The 27,631-nt window shown below is 38.0% G+C and overlaps 1 protein-coding gene across 2 annotated transcripts in view; it reads left to right on the top strand.

Annotated features, from left to right (window-relative positions):
- ASCC1 (activating signal cointegrator 1 complex subunit 1) overlaps positions 1 to 27,631 on the top strand; it is a 100,327-nt gene that overhangs the window by 28,908 nt on the left and 43,788 nt on the right. For both annotated transcript variants that reach the window (XM_061161761.1, XM_061161762.1), the window contains exons 6-7: positions 12,182 to 12,318; positions 22,250 to 22,369. In XM_061161761.1, coding sequence (XP_061017744.1) covers positions 12,182 to 12,318; positions 22,250 to 22,369 — 257 coding nt within the window. The remainder of the gene's footprint in view (positions 1 to 12,181; positions 12,319 to 22,249; positions 22,370 to 27,631) is intronic.

Raw genomic sequence — 27,631 nt, 5'->3', positions numbered from 1 at the left:
CTCCTAATAAGCCAGAACATTGCAAACCACTTTCACTCTTCCTTCTCCCCTATTGGAGGAGCAGAAACTGGGTGGCTTCCTTCTGATCTGTTGTGATGTCCTAGGGCAGAGTGTAGGGCAAGGGATAGATAGAAAACATGAGGGTTCCTGCCATTTTGAGTGCAGTTTTCCTTTGGTTAGGCATTTGTTTGGTAATTGCAGGTTCTTAACTCATTTCTAGCATTCTCTCAAAGCTACTTTTGTCCATATGTTGTTTATTTAGTGTTTCTGTCTGGGAACGAGAGCTTGATTCTACTTGTGTGATTGCCCCCTTTTCCCAGTCCCTAACAATCACTAATCTACTTTCTGTCTCTATGAATTTGCCTATTCTGAATATTTGATAGAAATGGACTCATACAGTATGTGGCCTTTTGTCTCTGGACGTCTTCCATTTATAATGTATTTAAGATTTATCCATGTTTTATCATGTAGTGCTACTTCATTTCTTCTAATGGCCAAGTAATATTCCATTGTATGGCTATACCACATTTCGTTTATGCCTTCATCACTTGGTGATTATTTTGAGTTGTTTCTGCTTTGGGCTTTTATAAATAATGCTGCTATTCATACATGTTTTCTTGTAATAATTTGTAATATCGTAAACAAGGCTGGGTTTACCATTATTTTTATTCATTTAATTGACCTTGATGTGATAAAAAAAGACAGCTCTTGCATTATGCTAGACAGTGTTCTAAGTTCCTCCTTTGCTTATTTTGTGTCATCTTCAGTGTATCCCTTTGAGTTAGATATTGCTTTTCCATTTTACTTATTAAGAAACTGAAGTTTAGAGATGATAATTTTCTCAAGGTACCACAGCTAGTAGGTCCATCATGCTAAGCAGGATAGATGACACAAAGTTGTGTAGGTCCTAGTAATGGCTGCAGTTTATACAGTCCAATAGAACAGATAGATGAAATTAGTTCTTGGAGTCACTGTGGAAAATTATTTGAATGGGAAAAAAAAAAAAAAAAAAAACCTGTTTAGGGGCTTTCCTGGTGATCCAGTGGTTAAGACTGTGCTCCCAACGCAAAAGGCGCAGGTTCAACCCCTGGTTGGGAAACTAGGATCTCACATGCTGCACGTAATGGCTAAAAACAAAACCTTAACCACAAAGACTCCGAAAACTGTTTAAATTGAAGATCTTTTGCTCATCTGTAACCACTTGCATCCGTCTTTCAGCAAGATTTTCCTTGGGCCCAGCCTTGACTGGAGTTGGGTGGTAACTTGCACAGCATGGGCTTCCCCGGTGGCTCCTACGGTAAAGAATCTGCCCCCAGTGCGGGAGAACTGGGTTTGATCCCTGGGTCGGGAAGATCCCCTGGAGAAGGGAATGGCTACTCACTCCAGTATTCTTGCCCGGTGAATTCATTCCATGGACAGAGGAGCTTGGTGGACTATAGTCCATGAGTTCACAAAGAGTCGGACATGACTGAGCAACCGACACGTTCACTGAGCATTCAAAAAAGCTCCACAGAGTCTTCCCAGTTGTGCTTGGGTTTTTCAACTCCAAATCATATTCTGTTCCCTAGTAGTTAAAAAAAAGTTATCATGTGGATCAGATGTTAAAAAGAAGGACTTCTGTTCATATCCATCTTCACTCCTGAATCGGGACTGAAGGAGGTGAGATTCTTTATCTTTTAAAAATTCATTGATATTATCAATTTTTTTCTTTCTTTGAGAAGGCGAATTTATCCTTCTTTGTAGCTGTGCCAAGTATGTGAAGTTCTTTTGGGATCTCTGAGGTGAAATAGGAATATAGGTAATATTGAAAAAGGAATTTATTAGTTTACATTTAAATCTTGCTCTACTATATTAGGTTTCTACTGCTATGTAATAAATCACCACAGTCTTAGCAGTTTAAAACCACACCCATTTATCATCTCACAATTTGTAGTAGTTTTGTAGATCAGAAGACCTGGTGGACTCTATGGCATTCTCTACATAGAGTCTCACAAGGCCAAAATCAAGGTATTGGCCAGACTGATCTCTTATCTGGAGGCCCTGGAGGAGAATCCACTTCCAAGTTCATTCACATTGTTGGCAGATTTCAGTTCCTTGTGGCTATAGGTCTGAAGTCCTTGTTTCCTTGACATGTGGCTGTTCTCGTTTCTGTCATGTCCTTTTGGTGCTTCATATCTCTGACTTGTGCCACCAGCCAGAGAATACTCTGCTTTATAAAGAGCTCATGTGTATAGATCAGGCTTACTGGGATAATCTGCCTATATTAAGGTCAGCTGTGCCATATAATATAGTATAATCAGTGATATCACATTCATAGGTTCTATCCACAGTCAAAGGGGATTCTACGAGGTTAAGGGTCTTTGAAGGTCATTCTTAAAATTCTGCCTATCATAGCTATTCATGTTCATTTTAAAACATTGTGGTAAAGGTCATATTTTTGATTCAGCAGACGACTTTTCTACTCCCAGGTTTCATCCTTCCCTTCCCTCACTCTTCCTAGAATTCTTTTCTTCCTTAAAATAGTGGGCCCCTTTTCTTTCTTTATTTGATAGTATGCTTGTCCTTGATCTCACCCTTGACTCTCTTAAGGAAACCCTGTATTTACCTTTTAGAATAATGTTTCCTGAAATCATTTTCTTTTCTGCTGATCAATTATGTAAGAAATGTTGTTTGACTACAGACATTATCACCATCATCCTTGTGCTTCAGCTCCCTAAGCCTGGGTATTTAATGTAGGGTTTAGCTACTCACAGACATCAGCAAGGTATTTTCATCTATGTGATCTGCAGATGAACTGCACTTTTTCACTGTTTCCTATCTTGCATTAAGATTCAAAGATGTCTCGTTGTCCGCAAGTTCAAGAAGCATAATATATTAAAACCCTGTATATCTCTCAATCTATCTATAGCTAGTAATGCTGTTATAATTCCATTTTATCTCACAGCAGGGTCTAGTAGAAAGCACATCAGTAATGAAAAATAGTAATTCAAAACTGTGTTCAGTGGAGCATTCTGAAAGCTTATAGATCTGTCTGAAGCAACAGGGGACTTTTTTCGGCTGCCTGGAGAACCTGAATAGGTTATAGACCAGAAACTACATCATTCTGCTTATATTGTAGTCTGAAGGCTGACACTGGGCAGAAATGGCTATTGGATCTGGGGTTCATCTCCTCTCCCCAAGTTAGGATCATTTTTTTTCCATTTAGTATTATTCACTGAAGAAGAAAATTTATATATAAAAGCTTTAGTGTATAACTTAGGATTTTTCATGTGTAAAGGGAGCTGCAGGATTTATAATTATCTTGTGAACTAATTTAGAATGAAGACAGATAACAGACATACCTTGGAGATATTGCAGGTTTGGTTCCAGACAACTGCAATAAAGTGAATATTATAATAAAGTGAGTCACATGCATTTTTTGGTTTCCCAGTTTTGTGTCTAAAAGCATATATATCTTGATTAAAAATAATGTTGTTTGAAAAACGGTGCCAATAGTCTTGCTCCACTCAGAGTTGCTACAAAACCTCAATTTGTAAAAAACATATCTGTGAAGCACAGTAAAGCGAAGCACAATTAAACAAGGTGTGTCTGTGGTTGTCTTTGATTGTAATAAAAGTTGTGAACTCCTGAGGTCTTTTGTTAGATGGGAAAGTCAGAAAAGGAGATGTTATAATAACAAGATTCATACAGTGCACCATTTGGGTGGAGATGGTGGTTGTGCTTATCTTTTATTCATTCATTAACTACTTTTTAAACATCTATTATTGGCCAGACTATATATTTTGTACATATTTTGTATGAACAATGGACTTTACCATGGATCTTTACCTTTACTTTAATATGGATCCCATATTCTAGTGGGGGGAAATAGTGTTCTTACAGAAGGAGTTCCAGTACTGAGAGTTAAGTGCAATTAGAGGGAAGAAAAGTGGGTGCCCAGAGGAGAGATTCCCCAGTGTTTGGAAAAGGCTTAATAAGGGAGGCCACACTTGAACAGTCTTGAAGGAAGACTTTTGCTGTTGTAATAGTATAGGTTACCATGTAGGAGATGAGGGTCTAACCTGAACAGGAGGTTTACCATTAACTCACCACTAATGTGTAAGTGATCATTGTCTTTGGGACTAAATGTAGGTTGGTGGGTGGATTGCCAGCTGGTACTTACAAGTAACTTATGGAGGAACTAGTTAAGCTTTTAGAAAAGTAGGTTTGAGTACTCATTGTGCTTATCAACTTAAGAGAGATGTATCCTTTAGTGAAGGGGAGATATCTTTGCTCTTTTTTAATGGGTAAAGATGTTTAAACAATAAGTGAGAACATTCATTTTTTTCTGGTCACTGTAAAAGCTGATCCTTGAATATTTGCTTTTTGTTTTTAAGAGCCTTTCTTCTTTCCTGTAATTATGTCTGAATAGAATTTATAAGATAGGAGAGTCAAAACCCTGTTTTCTAAGCTTATTCAACATAACAGCATAACATATAGAGACTCTCAAATCAAAATCAGCTTTTGTGAACATTCTTAAAGAATAGATATGACTCAGCAGAGCCTGATTAGCTCTTGGCCGTACTTTAGAAGGAAGAGTAAAGATGGCATTTATTTAGAGTGTTGCAGAGTCACATAAAAAGCAAGAAGGGGTAAAACCTGTACTTAATACATACTACTGTGTTCCAGAGGCTTCAGCACAACCCTTGTTGTCTGTTTTAGAGATGATGAAATTGAGTTTCAGAGCAATGACTAACTCACCTCAGGTAATATTGATAAGTGGCAGAAATAGAATTTGACCGTAGGCCTATCTGGTTGCAAAACCAAATGCTCTTTTTTTTTTTTTTACCAGTCTGCCTCTGCCTATATGAATAACTTCTATGTGAATGAGGTTTATATCATTCACCCAGGAGTGATTTTCTGGGATTTGGCCATAAAAAAAGAAAATATAATGAGCATAGAAGGAGAAGGCTTCCATACTTATTCCCTCTTTTTCTTTGCATAGAATATCAGGAAGTGAAGTGGTGGACACCTCACAGATACCTGTTTTGTACTTATTTATAGGTTTTGTGAAAGCATGTAAAAAATCTATATAGGACCTTTGAGTTAGAAGTAAATTAGGCCATCTTACTTATCTTATAGAGAAGGAGATCAAGGTCTAGAGAAGTGAGATGGTGTGCCTGATCATAGCTGGTTTATGACTGCATTGAAATTAGAACCTGAGACCCTATATTCCAGGTTAAAAGACTTGTAGCTAAATCCCAAACCTCTGTTATACCTGGAGTTCCTGGAAGATGATATATGTGAATATAATTGAAGGATTACTTTGTCTGTGCCTCTCAGCATGTACTGTCAAGGCAGTGTGCTGTAAATTATGTTTTGTGCTACATGTTTGGATCATATTCATAGGCATTCTTAACTCATGTAATTGAGCATGACCTTTGGGATCTGAATCTGAGAGGCTTCCTTTCTGCTAGCTGCTAGTTCTGGCAGATATATCTATGTTATATCCCAACCACACAGATCAGTATGAAGGGGCTTTTTGTTTTGCTTTTATTTATTTATTTTTAATTGGAGGATAATTGCTTTCCAGTGTTGTGTTGGTTTCTGCCTTACATCAACATGAATCAGACAGAGTATACATATGTCCTCTCCTCTTGAACCTCCTTCCCACCTGCCACCCCATCCCACCCCTCTAGGTTGTCACAGAGTATCACACAGCAGATTTCCTCTGGCTATCTATTTCACATGTGATTAGGTAATGTATATATTTCAGTGCTCCTCTCTCAATTCATCCCATGCTCTCCATTCATCCCATCCCATCTCCATTGCTGTCCTGCAGACTTATTAGGGCTTTAAAGAAAAAAAAAAAAAAACTGAGCTAATCCATACTTCTATCTATTGGCCTTTTCCCCTAACGTGACAATTGTTAGATTTCACTATTCCTTGTTAATTGTTCATTCTGATAGGACTGCCAGCAGTTCTGCCCCCGTGGAGCCTGAGGGTTGGATTAAAAGTGAGATCAGTGAAGAGCCTGTGACCATGTGATTGGTGATTGCTAGTAAATCGTGGAGCTATGGGCTTCCCAGGTGGCACAATTGGTAAAGAATCCATCTGCCAATGCAGGAGACATAAGAGATGTGGGTTCGATATTGGGTTGGGTAGATTCCCCTGGAGGAGGGCATGGCAACCCACTCCAGTGTTCCTGCATGGAAAATGCCATGGACAGAGGAATTTGGGGGGCTACAGTCCATAGCGTCGCAAAGAGTCGGATGTGACTGAAGCAACTTGGCACGCACGCATGCTGAGTTACAGCTTGATGTTGAACTCTGAACTCGGGCTTAGACCTGCACACGAGCCTTCTGTGGAGGTAGCTTTTGCATGTGTTTTTTTCCTTAGATGAGGTCTTATTTAACAAATAAACTGAGGCTCATAGATGTGGCTTAGCCGCAAAGAATATGCCCCCCACCCCCAGTCAAGATAGAACTGCCCTGGGGAATTCCTGTTACTTCACCCTTTGCCTCTGCTTGCTGGGTGGAAGGTCATCACCATTAGAATCTTCAGGCGCCAGCCTGGGTGGCCAACCTAATGAAGTAAAATAGTTCCAGCTCCGAGTAATGGTGAACTTGGAGCAGGGCCCAGTGTAATTAAGCCCCTGCAGTAAAGAATTTGTTGTTGGCCTTTATTCATTTCAGTGAAGAGGCTTGCGGGTAGGAATATGATATATTCCAAGCAAAGAAAAACAGTGACTCTAGAGATTTATGCCATTGCCTTGAAGATTGTTTGGTTCCACATTAAACTTAGATAATTCAATAAGAAAAGAGCTTTTCTTGGTAGATGGCATTGCTAGGCAGGGTAAAATTTAGGTTGTTTCTTCATTTATTAAAAGATTGTCTGGTAGGGTTGCATATGCATTATATAATCTCCAGTATAGTTGAAGACTGTTGGAACTCCTATGACTCAGAATTCCCCCAGAGACTTCAGATTATGTGACCTTTAGGTATCCCATCTGTTCCTTTTCTTGCTCTTTTACATTATCTATGTTTGGCTTCCCAGTATTTGGCATTTTTTGTGGCCAGTGAATCCAAATTGACTAGAGTGGTAGGCTCCCAGAGAATAAGGGGAAAAGGTTCTTGAGCTTCTTTTTTCCAGATAGTAACATAATACGTTTGTATTGTTTTTAAACCTCTGAGTGGGCTTCCCTGATAGCTCAGTTGGTAAAGAATCTGCCTGTGATGCAGGAATGATTCAATTCCTGGGTCGGGAAAGTCCGCTGGAGAAGGGATAGGCTACCCGCTCTAGTATTCTGGCCTGGAGAATTTCATGGACTGTTTAGTCCATGGAGTCGAAAAGAGTTGGACACGACTGAGTGATTTTTCACTTTCAAACCTCTAAGTTTGTGGTAATTTGTTACAGTAGCACTGGGATACTAATAATTTTAAACTCACAGAAAAGTTGTAAGACTGAGAATAGTACCCTTTACTCAGATTTGCTTGTTGTTAATATTTTACTTTATCATTCTTTCTCTTTTTTCATTCTTTCTGAACTTTTATAAAGTGCATTGCATTTGTCACAGCCCTTTACACTCATACTTCAGTATGAGAATTGGAATTTTTTTGAATAACCATGTACATCTTCCCATGTTTGAGTCATTTTTATTTTTGTGAAGTGTCTTGTTTATGTCTTTTGTCCCTTGCTTTAATAGCAATAGTATTTTAGTCATTTTCCTTTGATTTTTGAAAGTTCTTTATATATTAGAGATATTAATCCTTTATCTGTGATATATATTGTAATATTTTCATCTAATGTATTGTTTGTCTTTTGACTTGCTTGCTATTTTCTGCCATATAAAAGTTTTCTCTTTTTAAATAATCAAATTTGTCTCATCTCTTACTCCATCTGAATTTCTAGTCTTAGTTTGAAAACCTTTTTCTGCATTCAGGTTAAAGAAGAATTTACCCATTTTTTTTTCCTTGTATAGTTTGTTTATTTACATTTCAGTCTTTAATTTGAAGTTTATTCTTGTGTCTGGTGCAGTGAATACGTATAATTTTATTCTTTTTCTAAATGGCTATCCAGTTGCCCTAATAATGATTTATTAACAGAAACGATATTTGCTTCAGCGATTTGAGATAACACCTTACCTTCCACGAAGATTTTTGTATGTACATGGTATTCTTAACATATGTTGAAAGACCTTTGGGAAGTCATCAAATCCAGAGGGTCAACCAAGAGTTGATCAGAGGGTCAAATAAAATATTCCATGATAATTGAGTTATAGGAGAAAACTTATTTCAGGATTGCTAAGATGCTCTTAAAAAGAAAAGACATACACATTTTTATATTTAACAGCTGTATTGAAGTATAGTTTACATACCAAAACCCCACCCCTTTCAAGTGTACGGTTCAGTCATTTTTGGTAAATTTACTGAGTTGTACAATCATTACCATAATCTAAATGTACTTTTAGAACATTTCTGTCACTCTAAAAAGATCCCTTATGCCTAATCCCAGACAACCATCTGTCTTTCAGTCTCTATAGATCTGCCTTTCCTGGATATTTCTTATAAATGGAGTCATAAAATATGTAGTTTTCGCATCTGGCTTTTTTGGTTATTGTTTTTTTGGTTTATTCATATTGTTACCGCTGCCCAATAGTATTTCATTGTATTTCTATACTGAATTTTGTTTATCCACTCATCAGTTAATAAACATTTGGATTATTTCCATTTTTTGGCCTTTATAAATAATACTGCTGTGATGTTCACTTACAAGCCTGTATGTGGACTCAAGCTTTCATTTCTTTGAAGTAAAGTACTAGGAGTGAAATGTCTGGGTTGTATTGAAACTTCATGTTTAACTTTTTGAGGAACTGCCAAACTTTTCCAAAATTGCTGCATCATTTTACACCCTCCCAGCAATGTGCAGTTCAGTTTCTCCACATCCTCACCAACACTTGTTATTGTCTGTCTTTTTTATTATAGTCATTCTAGTGAATGTGAAGTGGTATCTCATTTTGGTTTTGATAGACTAACGATGTTCAGTGTCTTTTCATATGTTTGCTAGCCATTAGTATAACCATTAGTATATCTTCTTTGGTGAATTATATGGATACTTTGCTCATTTTTAAGTTGAATGGTGTATCCATTTTATTACTGAATTTTTAAAAACTTAAAAAAATTATATTTATCAGATATATGATTTGCAAATATTTTTCTCCCAAATAATTTTTTTTCTCTGTGGCTACTCTTCTCACTTTCCTAATGTGTCTTTTGAAGCACAGTTTTTAACTTTGATCAGGTTCAGTTAACCCTTTTTTTCTTCTTTTATGGATTATGCTTTTGATGCTCATATCTCAAAAAAGGCAAGTTTTTTTTTTTTTTTTAAAGGCAAGTTTTAAAACTACCTTTCTTTTCATGGAATTATGAGATTTGTCTTATTTTCAGGACTAGTCTGGTGATCAGACCCGTTTATTGTGTGAGTTTTATTGAAATGTGTAAGGCTTTGCCTCTGGGTGATAGCCACATTGTTCCAGCTCTTTCAGGGCAACTATTACTGGAGAGGTGGTGTAATATTGATCAAAAGTATAGGCTTTGGGACCTGACTACCTGGGTTTGAATTTTAGCTTCATTGCTTCCTACCAGTGTTTCTTTGGGAAAGTGGCTTTATTTCTCTTTGCCTCAGTTTTCCTCATCTGTGAACAGTGAATACTACTACTTTGCTCACAAGATATTTGGCTATATAAAGTTTGTAAGAAATGCTTAGGGCAGAGTAAAGGGCTTAGAAAATATTAGATCTTATTACTAGGGGATCAGTTCTCAGTTCTAGTTTGCGATAGGGTTGTGCATATTGTCATCATTTGGGGGACTTTGCTTGCCTTTCTAAAATGACAGATTCTGCCATGAGTTACAGCAGCTCATTCTTTACTTCATTTGCAAAATGAGTTTAATGAAAGTTGAGACCTAATTACCTTCAAAAGGGATTCATGATTTGATGTGGGACTAGTATCAGAATATATAGAGAATCCTTATAATTCAACAATAAAAAGACAGAAAATAGGCAAAGGAGATGTACAAATGTCCAACAGGGACATATGAAGATGTTTGGCATCATTGGTCAGTAGTGAAAAGCAGATCAAGACCACCTCATGGTTAGATGCAATACCATTTTATACCTACTAGGATGACTATAATGAAATTTAAAAAGGAAAATATTAAGTATTGGTGAAGGTGTAGAGAAATAGGTACCTTCATACATTGCTACTTGGAATGTAAAATTATTCAGTTCCTATGGTAAACAGTTTGGTGATTCCTCAATAAGTTAAACATAGAGTTACCATAGGACCCAGCAATTCCACTCCTTAGTGTATATCCCAAAGATCTAAAACATATGTCAACATGAAACTTATACACAAATGTTTTTTAAAGCAGCGTTATTCATGATACTAGCCAAAAGATGGAATCAACCCTAATGGCCATCAAGAGTTAAATGGATAATCAAATTGTGTGTTATATGCATACACTGGAATATTATTCAGCCATTAAAAGGAATGAAGTACTGATATATGCTTTAACTTGAATGAAGTTTGAAAGCATGCCAAGTGAAAGAAGCCAGACGCAAAGGTTGTATTTAGTATGATTTGTTTTATTTGCCATATCCAGAGTACCAAAACTCCAAAGAGATAAAAAGCAAACTAGAGGTTACCAGAGGATAAGTGATGAGAAATAAGAGAGTGATTATTTAATAAGTATGAAGTGTTTTTATGGGGTGCTGAAAAAGTGTTGAAACTAAAGAGAGCTGGCAGTTGTACAACATTGTGAATACCACAACGAAATACCACTCAGTTGTCACCCTAAAATGGTTAGGTGTATGCTGAGTGAATTTTATGTCTTTTTAAAAGTGACAGTGGGGTTCATAAATATATTTACTTTTTCTGCTTTCAGAGACAAAAGTTTTAAGTGCAAGGAATGATGATGCCAGAAAAGGGTGACCATATTTCATGTGGCAACTCCAGTGTCTAGATATTTCTCTGAATTCATTTTTCACCCATCTTTGCTTGGAGACAGTTTGTTCTTAACACAATATTTTACCTATAAATACTGCAGTGTCTGCTAAGATAAAAACTGTCTTTTATAAACAGTATATTATCTTTGGGTAAGGCCATAAGAGGCCCAGTTGCTCTGAACTAATTAAAAGCCAATGAGGAACAAAAGATTATTAGAATCTATAATTAGGTAGCATTCTGTTTTTCCTGGGCATACCATTTTGTCAAGCTACCAGTTCAGTTTTTAAAAAGTATTATTTTATTGAAGTGAAATTCATCTAACATAAAATTAACCATTTTAAAATGAATGATTCAGTGGCATTTTGTACATTAGCTAGCAGTGTTGTGCAACTACCAATTCTGAAACATTTCAAATGTTTTTATCACCCCTAAAGGGAATCCCGTAGCCCTGATACACATCCTTGCCAGCACCTGGTGTTTTCCACTCTTTCGGTTATAACCAGCCTGATGGGTGTGAAATGGCACCTCATTGTAGTTTTGACTTGCATTTCCCTTAATGGCTGAAGACACTGAACATCTTCATGTAGTCGTTAGCCATTTGTATTCGTTTGAGAAATGTTTACTCAAGTCCTTTTTCTGTTTTTTAAATTGAGTTGTCTTTTAGTTGTTGAGCTATGTAAGTGTTCTTTATATATTATGCCCACTGTATGACCCTTATCAGGTATATGGTTTACAAATATTTCTCCCATTCTTTAAGCTGTCTTTTTTACTTTCTTGATAGTCCTTTGATACACAAAAGTTTTAAAGTATGAAGTTTGATTTACCTAATTTTTCTTTTGTTGCCATACTACTGGTGTCGTATCTCAGAATCTGTTGCCAAATCCAAGGTCATGAAGATTTTCCTGTCTTTTAGGAGTTTTGTGATTATATGGTTTTTGGCTCCTATAATCATTGATCCATTTTGATATAGGTTTTGTATATAGCATAAGGTATGGGTTCAATTTCATTCTTTTGTGTGTAGGTATTCAGTTGTCCCAATATCATTTGTTGAAGAGACTCTTCTTTCCCCACTAAATTGTCCTGGCACCCTGGTTGAAAAGTCATGGATGTGTGAGTTTATTTCTTTCTGCTCAGTTCTGTTCCTGCCATTTAGTTTTGTATGGGCTGAGTTTCTTGTTTTTCTCCCTTTGATAACAGGATCATGGTGTTGATAGCAGCATTTTCCAGAATCCTAAAAAGCTTCACCTAACTATTGGGATGTTGGTGCTTTTGAGTGAGCAAGAGATCCAGCAGACATGTGAGATGCTTCAGCAGTGTAAAGAGGAATTCATTGAGTGAGTAATCCAGAGGAGTGGGGAGAGTGGTTGCCCTGTACTGGCCTTTTTTTCTAGTATCACAGATTTGTTTTTGGCCTAGGGAGCTGGGTGACATGGGAACAAGATTTATTGACTGACCCATTTGTAACATTTAACATTGGGTTTCTCCTGTGAAAGGTTTAAAGTGGATTTAAAGCATATATTTACATATGTGTATGGAAAGGCTCTACCTAAAATTTTGCTAATTCACTAGGCAGTTTTTATTCTTTAACAGGATATCCCATTTCTTTGTCAAAGAAGAAATTCTCTTCATTATCTGTACGAGTGTATTAGTTTTCTGTGCTGCTGTAATGTATTACTCCAAGATTGGTAGCTTAAAACCACACTAATTTATAATCCTATAGTTCTGTGGGGCAGAAGTCTGATATAGGATTCACTGAGCTATAATCAAGTTACTGTCAGGGTTGTGTTCCTTTCTGGAGGCTCCAGGGGAGAAATCTGTTTGCTTGCCTTTGAAGTCCTGCTTTTAGAGGCCACCACATTCCTCGACTAGTAGCCTCCTTCCTTCTCCTTCAAAACTAACAACATTGCATCTGTTTGGCTTTCCGTCTGTTATCACATCTCTCTCTGGCCACAGCAGGGACAAGTTCTCTGCTTTTAAGGATGCATGTAATTTAACTGAACCTACGCAGGTAATGCAGAAAAATCTCCCCACCTCAAATTCCTTAGCCTTAATCACATCTGCAAAACCGTCTTTGCTGTATTTGAACTAGTGTATTTACAAATCCAAAGAGGAGAACACGGGCATCTTTGGAGGGCTCTTATTGTGTTTACCACAGTTACTCAGACATTATAAGATGATTCCCTAGGAGAGTCTTCATTGTATTTCAGAAATGCAGCAGACTTTTTCTTTTTTTTCAAATACAGGTAATTTTGTTTGAGTCAATAAGGATACCAAAAACTATCCAAGCAGTCTGGACAGGGAAAACATTGCTGTTCTGATGGCTGACTTCTTATTCTTTTTTACTGTAATATTTTAACTTGTATATACATCTGATCTAACAGCTCTGTTTCAAAGGATCATCTCTCCCCACTGACCCCTTCCTTTACTCTTTTCACATAAGATTGATGCAGAATAAGAACAATTTGAAAATTTACTCACAATAATTTTATTTTTATGCAGTTATAAAATACAGGTCCCATCCTATTCTGACATGGTCTTGTAGAAATAGGCTACCTGATTCATTGGGTAAAACAAGGTAAAATGATTTAAGTTTTTCTGTAGTTATGTTGTATATGCAAGGAGATCCAGCCAGTCCATCCTAAAGAAAATCAGTCCTGAATATTCATTGGAAGGACTGATGCTGAAGCTGAAACTCCAATTCTTTGGCCACCTGATGTGAAGAACTGACTCATTTGAAAAGACCCTGATGCTGGGAAAGATTGAAGGCAGGAGAAGGGTACACAGAGGATGAGATAGCCGGATGGCATCACCGACTTAATGGACACGAGTTTGAGTGAACTCCGGGAGTTGGCGATGGACAGGGAGGCCTGGTGTGCTGCAGTCCATGGGGTCGCAAAGAGTCGGACACGACTGAGCGACTGAACTGACCTGATGTTGTATGTGAAACTGTACTACAGAGACTTATCTGTCAGCCCGTTCTCATTCTTTCCATTAATTATTTTGAAGACAAAATATTTTTCTTGAGTAAAATCATAAGCTGATCAGGTTTGCAGCTACCTGTTCTTTCTGAATTTCAAACAGCAACGAATACTTTGTCTTGTTCTTTGCTTAGTGATGGAAATAACTATTTTCTCTCTCATCTTACCTAAAATTCAAAATAACGATGTTTGTAATTAGATATTTATAGGTTTCCTTGCATAAAATAAAACTTTATGCTTTACTTTATGAAGCAGAGCCATTTTACCTTGTTTAAAAATCAATTCCGATACTTTTAACATCCCAGATTACTTTTTGTTAAATAGAACTGGAAGCAGCTGCAGTTTTTGGCTGTCATTAGGATAATCCTGCTAAGAAAAAAATTAAAGGCAGATAAAATATTGTTTAAAGAAGTATTTGTTTTTTTACTTTATGAAAATCAGGTCACAGGATTTTAATCATGGAAGCTTTATCCTGAGCTATGTGAGGATTTAGCTGAGTTCTTCCCTTTTATGTTTGTTGGTGCCTTTTGTGACTAAATGCCAAATCTGAACCCTTTAAGCATGTCAGGGTTGGTGTGCATAGGGAATGAAGAGCAGCCTTAATAGTTACTAAGAATTTTTGACATGACAGGATGAAAACAGTAATTGTAGTTTTTCAAATTCAGCAAAGCTTTTGAAATAGGACACATTACCCTGCCAAAAATCTGCAGTGCAGGCAAAAATTTTTGAAGATGCTCTTTTCAAAAAGCTGGTAAGATTTGAAACCAACAAGTAAAGCAAGCCTTTCCAGCCACCTTCTCTCACCTTCTCTGCTACATACACTTGTTTAAAAAGTATATAGTGCAAAATTAATTTACCTGATTGGCTAGGGGGATGATAATCAGTATTGGTTATTTGTCTCGATATACCTGAGTCTCCTAAAAGAAAGAAAAGTGAAAGTAAAGTCACTCAGTTGTGTCTGACTCTTTGTGACCCCATGGACTGTAGCCTACCAGGCTGCTCCGTCCATGGGATTTTCCAGGCAAGAGTACTGGAGTGGGCTGCCATTTCCTTCTCCAGGGGATCTTCCCAATCCAGGGATTGAACCCTGGTCTTCCGCACTGCAGACAGACTTTACTGTCTGAGCCACCAGGGAATCCCAAAAGAAAGAAAAGTCTCCTTTAAAAAAAAAAAAAAGACACGTATAATAAAGCCCTGGTGTAAATTGCATTATCTACCTTCTTTTTCTTCACTATTCTTGATCTTTGATCTCATTCTTTGTACTTGGTATGCTTAGAAAAAATGTCAATAAATAATGGCATTTCTAATCTGAGCCTTTTATGATGTAAAGATTTCAAATTAAAATGTAAAAATGGAAAACACTGGGAATGAATTTGTGGTTGTTCAGTCGCTCAGTCAAGTCCTACTCTTTGTGACCCCATGGACTGAAGCACGCCAGGCTTCCCTGTCCTTCACCATCTCCCAGAGCTTGCTCAAACTAATGTCCACTGAATCAGTGATGCCATCTAACCATCTGGTCCTCTGTTGTCCCCTTCTCCTGCCTTCAATCTTTCATATAACATGCTGTAGCTTAATTTGATGGCTTTTTAAATTGAGGTATTAAATAAATGTAGCCGTATCGGAATTTAATTAAAACTGTGGTGATATATATAAATATTTTAAAGAAATGGGTGGTTGAACATTCGTTTCAAATTTGGGGGTGATAATTGAGTTTAAGGGATGTTACTTGACCAGAAATAGAAATTTGATTTCAGTTCTTAAGCTTAAGGCTCATGTAGCTGTGTAGATTTCAGATGAATTATTCACAGTGTTCGGTAAGTACTGATGCTCAAATGTGTCCCTTGTGACTTTTCTTTGTGAGATGTGAAACACAAACAGTGCAATGGCTCTGAGTATATAATCTGACAAATATGCAACTCTTCTTTAGCTCCCGTATCACTCAACTCATACCTAAGTGTTCCCAGTGGGCCTGAAGTAAAACCAAATAAGTTAAAAAGGGAGAAGAATGAGGAGAGAAGAAAAGGAAAAATACCCATGGGCAAATGTTCCTAATAATTGCCTTGGATGTGTCTCCATTGTAAAGTATGCTCACTGGTGTCCCAGGTGGAATAGTTTGGTCACCAAGACAAAGAGCATTTATCAGCATTTTTCTTTACTGCTCTTTAGTTTTCTCTCTTGATAAATCCTAGAGATATGTTGAAAGAGTTTCTATTTCTGCTCGTAAGGCAGTTTGGGTCCTGTTGCAGTGTTTTGTTTTTTGTGCCCCATTTAATTCCAAGGGTTTGACGTAGTTTAGAGTGAGGACGAATATACAAAAGAAATGTTAAAGTCAGACAGATTAGAAACCATAAAGATGGAATGGGAAGAAAATTCTATCTAGAAACTGAGGTAAGATAGTAATTGTGCTTAGAACATTAAAATTTAGTGCTGTTTTCAAGCATCAGTATATGTGAACTAAATTCCAAAAAGGAACACACCAGTTGTTAAAGTTCTTATCTGATAAAAAGAAGCATAACAATTTTGGGGGAGAGAATCCTTTTCTGGCTCTCAGTCCAAGAAAAATTTGTGTAAATCTTAGCATAAAGAACCCAAGAATGATGATGAGCAGTGTCTTTAACAGGAGTTTTGCAGAAGGTAAAAAAACATTGTTCATGTGAGTGTGACAAACTATTGAATATCACGGTAATCCAAGTCTATGTCCTGACCAGTAATGCTGAAGAGGCCGACGTTGAACAGTTCTATGAAGACCTATAAGACCTTCTAGAACTAACACCCTAAAAGGATGTCCTTTTCATTATAGGGGACTGGAATGCAAAAGTAGGAAGTCAAGAAACACCTGGAGTAACAGGCACATTTGGCCTTGGAGTACGGAATGAAGCAGGGCAAAGGCTAATAGAGTTCTGCCAAGAGAACGCACTGGTCATAGCAAACACCCTTTTCCAACAACAAAGAGAAGACTCTACACATGGACATCACCAGATGGTCAACACAGAAATCAGACTGATTATATTATTTGCAGCCAAAGATGAAGCAACTCTATACAGTCAGCAAAAACAAGACTGGGAGCTGACTGTGGCTCAGATCATGAACTCCTTATTGCCAAATTCAGACTGAAATTGAAGAAAGTGGAGAAAACCGCTAGACCATTCGGGTATGAGCTAAATCAAATCCCTTAGGACTATACAGTAGAAGTGAGAGATAGATTTAAGGGACTAGATCTGAACAGACAAGAGTGCCTGATAAACTATGGATGGAGGTTCGTGACATTGTACAGAAGACAGGAATCAAGACCATCCCCAAGAAAAAGAAATGCAAAAAAGCAAAATGACTGTCTGAGGAGGCCTTAGAAATAACTGAAAAGAAGGGAAGCGAAAAGCAAAGGAGAAAAGGAAAGATATTCCCATTTGAATGCAGAGTACCAAAGAATAGCAAGGAGAGATAAGAACTCCTTCCTCAGTGATCAATGCAAAGAAATAGAGGAAAACAACAGAATGGGAAAGACTAGCGATCTCTTCAAGAAAATTAGAGATGCCGAGGGAACATTTCATGCAAAGATGGCCTCAATAAAGGACAGAAATTGTAGGGACCTAACAGAAGCAGAAGATATTAAGAAAAGGTGGCAAGAATACACAGAACTATACAAAAAAGATCTTCATGACCCAGATAATCACGATGGTGTGATCACTCACCTAGAGCCAGACATCCTGGAATGTGAAGTCAAGTTGGCCTTAGAAAGCCTCACTACGAACAAAGCTAGTGGATATGATGGAATTCCAGTTGAGCTATTTCAAATCCTGAAAGATGATGCTGTGAAAGTGCTGCACTCAATATGCCAGCAAATTTGGAAAACTCAGCAGTGGCCACAGGACTGGAAAAGGTCAGTTTTCATTCCAATCCCAAAGAAAGGCAATGCCAAAGAATGCTCAAACTACCGCATAATTGCACTCATCTCATACGCTAGTAAAGTAATGCTCAAAATTCTCCAAGCCAGGCTTCAGCAATACGTGAACCGTGACCTTCCAGATGTTCAAGCTGGTTTTAGAAAAGGCAGAGGAACCAGAGATCAAATTGCCAACATCCTCTGGATCATCGAAAAAGCAAGAGAGTTCCAGCAAAACATTTATTTCTGCTTTATTGACTATGCCAAAGCCTTTGACTGTGTGGATCACGGTTAACTGTGGAAAATTCTGAGAGAGATGGGAATACCAGACCACCTGACCTGTCTCTTCAGAAATCTATGCAGGTCAGGAAGCAACAGTCAGAACTGGACATGGAACAACAGACTGGTTCCAAATAGGAAAAGGAGTACGTCAAGGCTGTATATTGTCACCTGGCTTATTTAAATTATATGCAGAGTACATCATGAGAAACGCTGGGCTGGAAGAAGCACAAGCTGGAATCAAGATTGCCGGGAGAAATATCAATAACTTCAGATATGCAGATGACACCACCCTTATGGCAGAAAGTGAAGAGGTCTTGAAGAAAGTGAAAGAGGAGAGGGAAGAAGTTGGCTTAAAGCTCAACATTCAAAAAACTAAGATCGTGGCATCCGGTCCCATCACTTCATGGCAAATAGATGGGGAAACAGTGGAAACAGTGGCTGACTTTATTTTTCTGGGCTCCAGCATCACTGCAGATGGTGATTGCAGCCATGAAATTAAAAGACTGCTTGGAGGAAAGTTATGACCAACCTAGACAGCGTATCAAAAGCAGAGACGTTACTTTGTCCACAAAGTCTATCTAGTCAAGGTTATGGATTTTCCAGTGGTCATGTATGGATGTGAGAGTTGGACTATAAAGAAAGTTGAGCACCAGAGAATTGATGCTTTTGAACTGTGGTGTTGGAGAAGACTCTTGAGAGTCGCTTGGACTGCAAGGAGATCCAACCAGTCCATCCTAAAGGAGATCAGTCCTGAATATTCATTGAAAGGACTGATGCTGAAGCTGAAACTCCAATACTTTGGCCACCTGATGCAAAGAGCTGACTCATTGGAAAAGACCCTGATGTTGGGAAAGATTGAGGGCAGGAGGAGAAAGGGACAACAGAGGATGAGATGGTTGGATGGCATCACTGACTCAGTGGACATGGGTTTGGGTGGACTCTGGGAGTTGGTGCTGGACAGGGAGGCCTGGTGTGCTGCAGTTAATGGGGTAGCAAAGAGTTGGACACGACTCAGTGACTGAACTGAACTGAACATGAAATATAACCTGGTACAAATTTTTTAGTGGGAAACTAAACCAAGGGTATGATGCTTTCTGGTGGTCTAACTATGCAGAGTTGGAGCTGAGAAAATGTAGAGGGATGTATGTATACTTAGTATTAAACTTTTTTTTTTTCTGAAAGCAGTTTTGTTGACTGCACTTGAATGAATTGAATGGCAGTCTTTCATATTGAATTCTTTCGCTATTACTAGGAATGAAGATGCACTGTATTGCTGATTGAAGCTAAAGTCTTCAATCAGGTGATATTTTGGAGTTTGGCTTGTGTTTTCGAGTATCCCACTTATTGGAGGTGGTTATAGAGATAATTATGATTGAGACTGTTATTTTTTTCATTCAAATGTCTGTCTGAAATAGTTGGGTTATTTAGTTTCTTAGAAAAATTCTGGTCTTTTGAAATAATAATGGCCTTAATGTTTCAAGGAAGTCTGTCATTAGGATTCCTAAAGAATCTCTCTGGGCCTCAATTAAATATCAGTAAGACTTTTGTTTTTCTTTATTTGGAATTATCTTTTGATGAATCATAACATCCTGTTGTCTTTGAGCCAGTACCACATTTTATTCAATGATAATATAGGCATGTGTCCATAATCAAAAAATTGTCCAGAACATCTCCAGTTATAGTGGAACATCATCAGAGATTTATGAAGTACTCACTTTACATAAGGCACTGTTCCAGTTGCTGGGGATGTGGGAGTAGAATAGATGAATAGAGTCCTTGGCCTCATGGGCCTTGGAGAAGGCTGTGTGATGAGCTGATTTTTAGCTGGGTTTTGGGTTGGCACACCTATTTACTAGTTGAAGTATAAGTCTGTTTACGGGGTCTGCGAAGAAAGCAAGATGGTGGGTTTTATTTAACAGGAGAGCAATACATGTTAGCTTTATAAAAGCCCTAAATTGCAGATAAACAAGATGTCCCTTATAGTAGTATTACCTAAAAATAATTACCATCAGCACTTTGGAGCATATGTGCCCATACTTTTTTGTATTCATATATGTATTTTTTCTTTATGGTGTAATTTACTTACAGTAAAATGCATGGATCTTAAGTGTAGTTGGTGAATTTTAATAAATGTGTACACCCATGTAACCTCACCCAAATCTCCATGGAGAACATTGCCATCACCCTAGGATGTTCCTTCATGCTCTTTTCCAGTAAATTCACTTCTTCCAGAAGTAACTGCTGTTCTGATTTCTATTATCATAGATTAAATGTGTTTATTCTTTAATATCATATGAATAGAATCATTAAGCACATATACTTTTATGTTTGGCTTCCTTTTCATGTATGTGCAGTATATATACTTCTTGAATTTGGCTTCTTTTGCATGTATTTTTTAATTTTAACTTTTTAATGAGTAATACATGGTTCAAAAAATTTTAAGTACAAAGGATATGTGGTGGAGAGTTTCCTTCCCACTGCACCTTGGTGCATCCCACCAAGCACCCTGATCTTCTTTGTATTATATCAGTTCTGAGATTTTACATATGTATAAGCATATATATGTGTGTGTGTGTGTGTGTATGTATATAATGTATATGTTTAATTTTTCTTATCCCCATCCTTGGTGGCTTCCCTGGCAGCTCAGATGATAATCTTCTTGCAGTGCAGGAGATTGGAGTTCGATCCCTGACTTGGGAAGATACCCTGGAGAAGGGAATGGCAACCCATTCTGGTATTTCTGACTGGAAAATCCCATGGACAGAGGAGTCTGGAGGGCTACAGTCCATGGGGTCGCAAAGAAGTCAGACATGATTGAGTGACTAACACTTCCACTTTCCATCCTTTGTACAAATAATGAAACTGATTAAATATTTCATCAGGGGTTGAAAAATAGTGATATTCTGATTCTGTTTTTACTTCTACGTTTATCAGTTGGAATTCTTCTGAAAGAACTTTCTTTATTGGCTGTGGTTGGATATGTGCCTGAGCAAAGAGTTTCTATTCTTGAAGACTTTTTATAAATATTGCCAAATTGCTCTTAATGATGTGATACCAATTTGCACCTTCACTGTTGTTACATGCATAAAATACTGTTTGCACTTTGTAGAAATAATGAAGTAAAAACTGGTGTTTTGCTGAATGTTTTGCTTTGTTTTAAGTTTGAAGGATTCATTAACAAGAAACCACTCATTACACACAAATAAACAATTTTAACTTCTAATAGAAGATAATTTAACTTAATTTCAATATACAGTCATTGGGGGAAAAAAGAAATAGAAACAATAGAGAGAAGATGCAGAGTATACATCACCAAATTGAGCTGACACCTACACCCATACTTGGACCCTTCTTGGAAATACCTTAACAGCAATCTGGAGTCTCAATTGGAAAAGGGCCCTGGGCCATTCATCTACTCTGTGGGCGAGATTTTGAATTGCAGTTTGGGGGGCTTCCATTTATAATCCCAGGCCACAAACTGGTATCATCATCAGTTTGTGTGCAAAAATGCAGCTGTGGTTTTACTTTTACGATGCTGATTGTTTCATCTTGTGAGTCACCAAATTTCGTTAGACTCCAGTGGGGTTAGCCAGGCCTCCAGGGGCTTAAAAAATTCCAAGATCCACTCCCTTTCTTATCTAAAGTGCCACTTGACTCACTGGTAATGACTGGTGTGTTCACAAGCAGGCACATAGTCCAGGCAGGGCCCAGACAAGGTCAGAAGTTGGTTGGAGGCCTCTCCGCTACTTCTGAAGCTGAACAAGACCACCTCCATTTTAATTTCCCTAACAGCTGGAGAGGTGGGCAGTGCAGTAAATGCCTTTGTCAGTCAGAACTGTCATCACTTGGTCTTTCATTAGACATTTCTTAGATAGATATGCTATTAATAATAAACTGGTCTTGGGATAGAGATGGTGTGACTTTGGGAATACTTGTGGTTCTAGTTTGTGTTCATTAAACATGTATCAGTTTGAAATTACAAGGACAGTTAAATCATGTTAGTTAAATTAAAAACCCCAACAACTTCATTTTTGTAATATTTGACTCTATATTTACCATGTTTCAAAATATAATAGCCCTCTTAGCTTAAAAAATTATGAAAATCTAATGTTTTTTCCTTTGCAGTGACATTTCAGGGGGCAAACCCCTGGAAGTAGAGATGGCAGGGATAGAATACATGAATGATGATCCTGGCATGGTGGATGTTCTTTATGCCAAAGTCCATATGAAAGATGGCTCCAACAGGTATGTTTCTGAAATATTCCTTTGTTTTAATCAAGAGGTGCCTCAAAGCATTCCTGGAAGTTTAGGTAGTTTTGATTCCTTTTCTTTGAGATCTTACTATTGTAAGGAGTGTATTGTATTTCTTATTCTGAAATAGTAAGTTAATATTTTGCAAGAGGAATTTGTTGTAGGAAGAAGTATCAGACTTTTAGTTTGGTAATTATTGGATTACTTGGATGGTGGATATTGATAATACAATCTAGTTTTTATGGAACTCAGTGCTTCCTTCATGTTTTCTAGGATAATAGGAGGCAGAAGAATGGCATACTAGGATGGTAGTTTCAAAAGTGACATAATACAGATCTAATGAATAAAAGGGCAAAACAGGGCTGTAACACAAATTCCATAGGAATATTAAAATTGAAGTAATATAAAATTCCTAGATCAGTGCTTGGCACTTGCTAACAGCATACATTAAAAATGGTTGCTGCTTTTAATTTTTGTTATTACCACACCTCAATCCCTATTAGAGATTCTCAGTCTGCAACCCATGCTATTTCTGAGGCCATTTTCAGTGTTAGTGCTATTTTTTAGCCTATGCAAGGCCTTTGGTGAGCAGAGGAGCCCATCTTGAATCGGAAGTTTGTTTTTGTGTGGCCTTTTCACTGAGACAGGATAAAACAGAGCTCACACTGAACAAAAATTCCTCTAGAGAAAATCTGTGTCTCTAGGCAGGCCTCCAAATTGCTTTCCTGGAGGGTCTCATGTAAAGTTTCACTTATCTCAATTTGAATTAATAATCTCAGTTGTCTCCTCTTTCAGTTCCAATGAAAGTGAATTTTTAGTTAATGGAAGAAAAAAAGGGTACAGAATCAGTTTTTTGTGTGTGATGAATGTCAATTATCTCTCAGGAAAACTGGAGAAAAAAGTACATTAATATCACTACTAATTTCGTCAAAATCTTTAAGTATGGGAATCTGTCAAGCTCATGATAGCAGAATGTTTTCCAAAATTCTTGTTTTCACTTGAAAGCTTGAATTTTGTTATTGGAAAAAAAAATACTGGTAATTGTTTTCCATGAAGTTCTTTTTTGAGAAAATGTCTGCCAAAAAGCCAAGTCTGAATAACCATAATTTGTCTGTCAGTTGTTCTTTGAAGCAAAAATGGTGTTCCATGGACAAAGAGGCTAGTTGAGCTATAAACCTAACAAGCTTGCAAATGCCTTTCCTACAGACAGCCATCTAGTCTCATATACAGTCCAAGTGATTTATACATCCTGCTAATTTCATCACACAGAATATTGAAAAGACACCTACTCAAGGACTGAGATTCAATAAAATTGATCATTTTATTGATCAATTTAATTTTAATGGGCCTGATTTTGTGCTTAGATTGTTTTATCTCTATTTTATCTTCATATTTATATAAAATAAATACTTTTATTATGCCCATTTTATAGATCAGGGAGGTTCAGAGAGCTTAAATAACTTGCCTTAGGAGCACGTAGATAGCAAAACCTTGCTCTGAATTCCTGCGGTTTTTAGTATATGTATGCTCGGCTGAGTAGAATAAACTGTGTTCCAATCCTTATTCCTAAAATAAGATAGAAAATTGTGACCTATGTTTCTTTGGAAGGTGGTAAAGTTCACATAATAAAATTCATCATTTTAACTGTTTTTAAAGGGTATAATTGAGTGGCATCAAGTACATTAATAGCATTGTGCAACCATCACCACTGTCTAGTTCTAGAACATTTTTATCACCCCAAAAGGAGATCCTAGACCCATTAAGCAGTCACTCTCTGTTTCTCCCTTCCCCTATACTTCCCTCTTCCCAGCCCCAGCCCCTGGCAGCCACTAGTCTAGTGACTCTATGGACTTGCCTATTCTGTAAATTTTCTATAAATGAACCATACAGTACATGGCCTTTTGTGTCTGGCTTCTTTCAGTATATGTTTTCAATATTCATCCATATTATTGCACATATCAATACTTATTCCTTTTTATCACTAAATAATTTTCCATTGTATGAAAGGATACCACATTTTGTTTATTTATCAGTTGATGGGCATTTGGGTCTGTTTCCACCTTTTGGCTATTGTGAGTAGAGCTGGTTCCAATTCTTTGGGGCTGACTCACTTTTAAAAATGTTTTAAAGGCATGTTTTTTATTTCATTGATAAACCTTGTAGTTTTATAGAACGTCACAGTGACTTAGCCCAACCTCTGTCTTCCTTTTTCTGTTACAAGTCTTAATTTTTGTCTGTACCTTACTGTTGTAAAACTAAAATCTGTGATAGCCTAGAGTTAGGCAGTTAACATGAAGCTATATGGAAAATTTACATGGATTACAGTGTTTCATTAAATAAAATAGTGAATTTTTCCTAATCTAGATCTTCAAGTCTGTTTTAACATACATATATCATAGACTGCACAGTTTTGGTTTACCCTGTTTGATGTGGCTCCCAGGGAAGAGAGGGTGGTCATTAAGCAAGGGTAATGAAATCATTACTCTAAGTGTTTCCATTGACTATGTTTAACGGTTAGATCCTTAGTTCTATAGAAGGTCTTTCAAGTATTTTGTTGTTGTTCAGTCGCTAAGTCATGTTCGACTCTGTGACCCCATGGACTGCAGCACGCCAGGATTCCCTGTCCTTCACTCTCTCCCAGAGTTTGCTCAAACTCATGTACATTGAGTCAGGGATGCCATCCAACCATCTCATCCTTTACACCCTCTTCTCTTCCTGCCCTCAATCTCTCCTAGGATCAGGGTCTTTTCCAGTGAGTCAGCTCTCGGCATCAGGTAGCCAAAGTATTGGAGCTTCAGCTTCAGCATCAGTCCTTCCAGTGAATATTCAGAGTTGACTGCCTTGCTCTCCTTGCTGTCCATGGGACTCTCAAGAGTCTTCTTCAACACCACAGTTCAAAAGCATCAGTTCTTTGGCACTCAGCCTTCTTTATAGTTCAACTCTCACATCCGTACATGACTACTGGAAAAACCACAGCTTTGACTATACGGACCTTTATCGGCAAAGTGATGTCGACTTTCAAGTATAGAAAAGCATTGCTTTTTGAAATGCGAAGGAAAATAAGAGCTATAGAAGCTAGATGTCTTTTGAAGACAGTGCTCAGACATAATTTTTCCTTACATTAATGGAAAGGAAAGGTCTTAGGAGGTGAATGTACCCTTTATGTTCCCACAAATCCAACTGAAGTGGGAGGGAAGGTGGTAGGGCACAACCTTTAAAAGAATGACATAGGCTTTGTTGCCCAGTCATGTCCAACTCTTTGTGACCCCATGGACTGCAGCATGCCAGGCCCCTCTGTCCCTCACCATCTCCCAAAGTTTGCCCAAGTTCATGTCCATTGCATTGGTGATGCCATCCAATCATCTCATCCTCTGATACCCTCTTCTCCTTCTGCCCTCAATCTTTTCCATCATCAGGGACTTTTCCAGTGAGTCGGCTGTTTGCGTCAGATGACCAAAATACTGGAGTTTCAGCTTCAGCATCAGTCCTTCCAATGAGTATGCAGAGTTGATTTCCCTTAAGATTGACTGGTTTGATCTTTTTGCTGTCCAGGAGACTCTCAGGAGTGTTCTCAAGCACCATAGTTAGAAGGCATCAGTTCTTCTGTGCCTTCTTTTTTATGGTCCAACTCTCACAACTGTATGTGACCATTGGCAATAACACAGCCATGACTATGCATATCTTTGCCCGCAGAATAATGTCTCTGCTTTTCAACACACTGTCTAGCTTTGTCATAACTTCCCTGCCAAGTCACAAACGTCTTCAGGTTGCAAGGCCTCAGTCACCATCTGCAGTGATTTTAGAGACCAAGAAGAGGAAATCTGTCACTACTTCCACCTTTTCCTCCTCTAATTGCCATGAAGTAATGGGGCTGGATGACATGATCTTAGGTTTTTTTTTTTTAGTATTTAGTTTAAGCCAGCTCTTTAACTCTCCTCCTTCACCCTCATCAAGAGGCTCTTTAGTTCCTCTTCACTCTGCCATTAGAGTGGTATAATCCACATATCTGAGGTTGTTGATGTTTCTCTTGCCTATCTTGATTCCAGCTTGTAACTCATTCAGCTTGTATCACTGCCTTGTTGTAGTGAAGGGGCTTGTGTAACTCGAGGAAGCTATGAGCCATGTCGTGTAGGGCCACCCAAGATGGACAGACCATAGCAGAGAGTTCTGACAAAATGTGATCCACTGGAGGAGGGAATGCAAACCACCCCAGTATACTTGCTGTGAGAACCTCATGAACCGTATAAAAGGACGTAGCCATAGGGCATGACAAAATCTGGTTATAACCAACTAGATAGAAGATGGCAGAAGATTTGACTTCCAGTGGACCTTGAGCCTTATGGTAACCTCATTGTAATACATTAGCATTAGCTAAGTGACACACCCACCAGCTCCATGACAATTCCAAAATGTGTGTTGGTTGTTCAGTTGTGTCTGACTCTTTGTGACCCCATGGACTATAGCCAGCCAGGCTCCTCTGTCCATGGAATTCTCTAGGCAAGAATAGTGTAGTGGGTAGCCATTCCCTTCTTCGGGGATCTTCCCAACCCAGGGATCCAACCTGGGTCTCCTGCACTGCAGGCGGATTCTTTACCTTCTGAGCCACCAGTTTGAAGGCTGACTGTAAAAGGTCAACATGTGGATGGTGACCCAATTCCTGGAAATCCTTGCACCTTCCCGAAATAATTGGAATAATCCCACCACTCATTAGCTAATGAAATTACGCAGCCCTGTAAAAACTGACAACCCCGTACTCTGGGACCCCTCTTGCTTTCTGAGATGGCCCATGCTCTGTTCAGTGTGTTTCTTTCTAAATGAATTCACTTCTTGCCTATCACTTTGTGTCTCACTGAATTCTTTCTGTGATGAGACATCAAGAAGGTGAGCTGCATTAAAGCCCTGAGGCCATGTGTGTGATCTGTTTAAAAACCGTGGGTTCAAGTCCCCATCTGAGTTGCATTATTTCACAACCCTTACAGATTTTGCACACTTGATATTATGAGGGCTTGTAAGTTGAAAGGTCATGTGAATTGTTGACTAAATCCACTAATAGGATCAACCAAGAACATTTTTTTAATAATTCTCATCTCTTTTGGAGAAGGAAATGGCAACCCACTCCAGTATTCTTGCTTGGAAAATCCCATGGACGAAGGAGCCTGGTAGGCTACAGTCCATGGGGTCCAAAGAGTCAGACAGGACTGAATGACTTCACTTTCATCTCTCACTGCTCTGTTTTCTCTTTTTCCTTGCCCATTC

The sequence above is a fragment of the Dama dama genome, chromosome 15 (assembly GCF_033118175.1).
Source record: "Dama dama isolate Ldn47 chromosome 15, ASM3311817v1, whole genome shotgun sequence".
Classification (NCBI taxonomy): Eukaryota; Metazoa; Chordata; class Mammalia; order Artiodactyla; family Cervidae; genus Dama; species Dama dama.
Note: the sequence above shows the minus strand (reverse complement) of the source record. Positions and strands in the feature narration are given on the sequence as shown.